Here is a 5,034-nt window from a genome sequence, read left to right on the forward strand (position 1 = left end):
ATAGGTCAATTGTTGCGAATTTGCGACAATGTCCTGGTGGCACTGTGACACAAGGTTGAATTAATGTCAACACAAAATGTTAAGGAAGAGCCCAGAATTTCCAAAGGAATGACCGATGTTTAGGTTTGAAGATTTGACAATTCCGATCCGTTTGCCAACATTTTGACCGGAACAAACCCATGACAGGACAAGGTCGAAAACGACAAATATATTTTCAGATCAGACAGTAAAACATTAATGGTTAAGAGAGTCTCCTGAACTTATTGTGTTGACGATGATGATGATGGTGGTGATTGTGGTTGCCCATGTAAGTGGAGAGACATTCCAGCAACCTAATCTCAAGTGTTTTGAAATGAGCAATTTGCGTCTGAAGCTCCATTCTTTCCTTCCTTAGGTTCCTGTTCTCCTCCATCAATAGCTTCCTCGTATTAATGTCTACCTGGGATATGGATGTTGTCGCAGCCGCCATTGATGATGATGTTGAAGCTTCTTCATTGGCTCTTAGGTATGCAGGAAACCCACTGGGCTCAACTTTCTTCCTACTTATCTCAATTAGCAAATGCTTACTCCCCTTCCTAAACTTGTCGTGTTGAAATTCCCATCTTTTAGATGCCACTTTCTTGAATCCCTATCTCATCATCATCATCATAATACACATCACATTACACGATAAAAACAATATGTTATCAATAAATATAAAAAAAAAAAAAAAATGAGATCTTAAAACTTTTTACATAAAATATCATGTCTATATTGCCAAATTACAAAATCTTTCACAAAAATAATCTGTTTCGTAATAATCTTAGTAATAGACTTAAATTGATTTGCCGCCTTGTAATCCTTTACCGGCTAGAGTCAAGAGACGAAATTTATTTGATAGTTAATACACACTTTTTTAATGGTGATGGAATGTTTTCTCGTGACTCAAAAGCATTAATGAAGAGTTCTTAACACGTCAAATAAGTAATAACAATCCAATGCAGTTGGGGCGTGATTATTTTGACTTTGGACTAATTACTTGAGACATTTGTTTTCTGTCTCCTTATTAATTCTTTAAGCTCTATTCTTTTTCACACATTTTGACTACTGTATCATTCTCAACAATGAGTCAATGATCTCGTGCTTTGACGTACGTATATATTAATTAACACACAACACTGTATTAAATACAATACCCTAATTATAATACCAATTATTTCCAAATACCATATATAAATTTTAATAATAATAATTTAGAGGAACTTTGATTTACAAAAAAGTCTGTAGTTGAAGGTATACTCAAAATGAAACCTTAATTGTTCAAACTAAGAAATTCTTATGGACAGTCAAACTTTACCTACTGAAAAAAATCTAAAGTAACTATACCTACTAAATTTTGCGTTGTTTCAATTAGATTAGCTCTCATAGGAATAATTAAGAGATATAAAGAATAATGATCCATTAAAGAATAATTTATTGGGCGGGCATACAAAATGAGACAAAAAGGTATGGCATAAGGTATACCATACCATTCAGAGTTAGCTCCTACAAAGTAGCTTTAGGTATTAATAATCTAATAAAACCTAGCTTTTTGAACATTGATAATAATTAAGGTATGGTTTGCGAACACAATTAATCCCCAAAAACAACAAGCCATGCAGAAGCAGAAAAAAAACATAAATCTAATTTAAGTATATAATAAGCACATGCGCGGCACACATATAATGCACTAAATCTCCATTATATTGCACCTTTTCATCCACGATTGATTCAAGAAATTCAAGAAAATCCCATGTATATATATATGAGAGAGAGAGAGAGAGAGATGAGAGGGACTCACATAAGTATTAAGTTGTCTGATAAAACTGGAGAAATTGTTGTGTTTGAAATAGCGAGGTAGCAGAAGTTCAGAAAACTCCGGGGGCGACCAGACAACAAAACCGGTGCCTTGTCCATTCCACGACACTATCTTCTCCTGCGCTCTTTCATTTTCAACGCCGCCTTCTTCTCTTCTCCGCTCTTCTTCCTCCAACAGATCGTAAGTCTTCACCAGAAACGGCGCCGGGCATTTAACTCTAGACGACGACGGCGCCGGCGCCGGCGCCGGGGCATCTGCAGCCATGTTCAACAGTATATATATATATATATATGTTAGGTTCTTCTACACATACAATATCTCCAAGTCTTCTTGGAAACTACTAGTACTGCTTTGGAAGCTAAGGTGGCTCGCTTTTCTTTTCTATATATAATATGATTATTCTAAAGTTGTGGGCCTTTCCTTTAATAGCTCTGTTCTGTACATGAATCTGTACTGACGTTTTTAAAGGGATATCTATGTTTCCAAAATTTTCCATTCCCTGTTCTCTATTTTCTGTCAAGTTTATAAAGGAGAAATGATTGCTTCACCCAGAGATATACCAAGTTGCGTGCTTTTTTCAACCATTTTGTGACACGTCCTACAACATATTTTTTAAGAAAATAAAATACATTAGTTAAATTACAAGTCGTCCAATTAATCATTAATCTTTTAAGCTCTTTTTTAAAAAAATAAAAATACATTAAGTAAATCTCAAGTCGCCTAATTAGTCATCAATTTTTTAGGTTTTTAGTCTCCCAATGATCCTCCATGTCTTCAATGAGAATTAAACCGCTACCTTATTACTGGAGCAAGACTTCCATTGTGACCCTTGAACCATTGAATTAAGCTCAACGGGACACGTCCTACAATATTTTAATAATAATGGAAATGCAGCTCCAAAAGGTGACCAACTAAACGGAGTATAATTAGGTACAGAATTCACACTCGTAAAGTACAAAATCTCATAATACAAAACACAAAAAGTCACAATGCAAAACACATACACATGTTATATATTTACTTATTTTTAAATATGATTTAAATACATAATTTGTATTCATAAACACAGAATTTTACAACATAACACAAAAATTCATAATATAAGACACAATTACTAATTTGTTCCAGATACAAAATTTATACCTTAAGTTACAATAGCTTACAATACATTGTGAATCTTGGTAGATGGTATAAGGATTGTAAAAGTGTGCACCCATGGGCAACTCCAAAAAATTGAGGAAATGCCGCAAATGCTGTCTGGGCTTCGGAACTCGGAAGAGTCTGGCTAAATTATTGTAGTCGCTTTTCCTAAAGAATTCCTTCAATTGTTGGATTTTGTATTTTTATTATTTTATAATTTATACCCACACGTACTTAGGGAGACATTCTGCATGTTAAGTAAACTGTTCAAAATAAAATATATCTATCACGGAAACTTTTTCTTTAAAAAAATATAAATATTTTTAAATTTTATTTCTCAAATAGACGACATACTTTAATTTTAAATTTATTTTCTAAACAAGAATATTTTAATTTTAGAATTATCATCACACTGTCACCAATTGTGGTGTGATATAAAATTTTAAACAATGATAACATGAAATGGCTAATGGTAAGGTGATGATAATGATAAAAATATCGGTGTTCATAAATATAAGTTTAGAAATTAGAAGTATCTTATTTGGAAAATATAATTTAAAAGTATCATTATAATAATAGGGAAAAAATCGCTATCTCCTATTTTACAATTTTGAAATAAAAAATTATAAAAAAAACAAAATAAATGAAAAAGATATCAACCTTTTGTGTGTTGGTGAGGGATTTGAATATATGTGTATGTATATTTATATATTTATTTTGATTTTGATTCTAATTTACTACTAAATAAATAAATTGCTTTTACTAAAAACTTATTTTGATTATTGAGTAAGGCATTTAATTTGATTTTGATTTTGATTTGAATGTTTTAGTCAAATAATTAACTTTATTATGAAACCACTTGAAAACAAGTTTTTTTTTTTTTATTTTAAGGAGACAAATAGCATTATCTAAGTTTCAATTGTTGATGTGTCATTTTCCTTGCTCTTCAAAATCTTTGCAATGATAAATTAGAAAAGAATGGATGTACAATGAAGTGACCTATGTGGATATATATGGGTGTGCTCCACTACTTATTTATTGTTTGATTTTTTTTTTTTTTCTGTTTTGAGTCAGTTAGTTTTGTATGAAATTATTTCATGTAAAATGACGTACAATATTATTTAATTGAAATGTAATACTTTTTTTTTTATAAATAAATATATAAAAACGTATTATATTTTAGCAAAAAAAAAATATTACGCTTCAAGGACGATTTTACACTAAAATTATTATTTTTCTTCTTTTCCAATAACAAATATTCCCACTCCCCGTAATCCTTTGAGCGCAAGGGATTAGAATTTCCAAGGTGAGGAGAATTCCTACTTTTGTTGGAAAGGGAGAAGTTTTCTTTTGGAATTCTTAGGGAAGGAAGTGGTAATGTGAAGTTGTGAACAATAATTTTCAATTTTAAAAATATAGTACTCCATATATGGCTCTGGGTCATTTTATTGAGAAAGTCTTGGTCTAAGCGGTTCATAGCTAAGAAGGTGCATCCTAAACTTATGTCTTATAGAGTTATAGGATAATAACACAAGGAGTAAATACCTAAAATGGTCCCTCAACTATAGCTAAATTCACAAATTGGTCATCGACTTTCAATTTTAACCAATTAAGTCCTTAACTTTGTAATTTTAACACGATTTGGTCCTTCGAACACTTTTGCATTAACGCCCGCGCTCGCGCCGTCATCGACGATCTCCAAAAGAACCTGCAGCTCTCATCGGAGCACATGGAGGCCTCCAGGATGACGCTGCACCGGTTCAGAAACACATTGTCTTCTTCACTCTGGTACGAACTCAACTACATTGAATCCAAAGGGAGGATGAAGAAAGGCGACGGGATTATATTTTCTATCAAATTGAGGATTTTTTGGTTGATGATAATGAATTTTGCCTTTGACTTTATTTTCCTTAAATAGCTAAAACACATAAAATTTTTAAAAATAACTTTTAGAAATTATTTTTCGAGTTTCCAAACAGACCTTAAATATAAAGAAAAAGAATAAGTATGTCACTGAACTTTTTTACTTTTGTGCAGTTGGATCACTAAACTTAATA

General features: G+C 31.9%; 1 protein-coding gene across 1 annotated transcript; it reads right to left on the reverse strand.

Moving 5' to 3' along the window:
- Positions 1-37: 37 nt before the first annotated feature.
- On the reverse strand, positions 38-2,243 carry LOC109158827 (heat stress transcription factor B-2a-like). Its single transcript, XM_019306722.1, has 2 exons — positions 1,820-2,243; positions 38-628 (listed from the first exon to the last, which is right to left on the reverse strand). The coding sequence occupies exons 1-2, from the start codon at positions 2,099-2,101 to the stop codon at positions 242-244; spliced, it is 669 nt and encodes a 222-aa protein (XP_019162267.1). The 5' UTR covers positions 2,102-2,243; the 3' UTR covers positions 38-241.
- Between the last annotated feature and the right edge of the window lie 2,791 nt (positions 2,244-5,034).

The sequence above is a fragment of the Ipomoea nil genome, unplaced genomic scaffold (genome assembly GCF_001879475.1).
Source record: "Ipomoea nil cultivar Tokyo-kokei standard unplaced genomic scaffold, Asagao_1.1 scaffold2826, whole genome shotgun sequence".
NCBI classification, from domain to species: Eukaryota; Viridiplantae; Streptophyta; class Magnoliopsida; order Solanales; family Convolvulaceae; genus Ipomoea; species Ipomoea nil.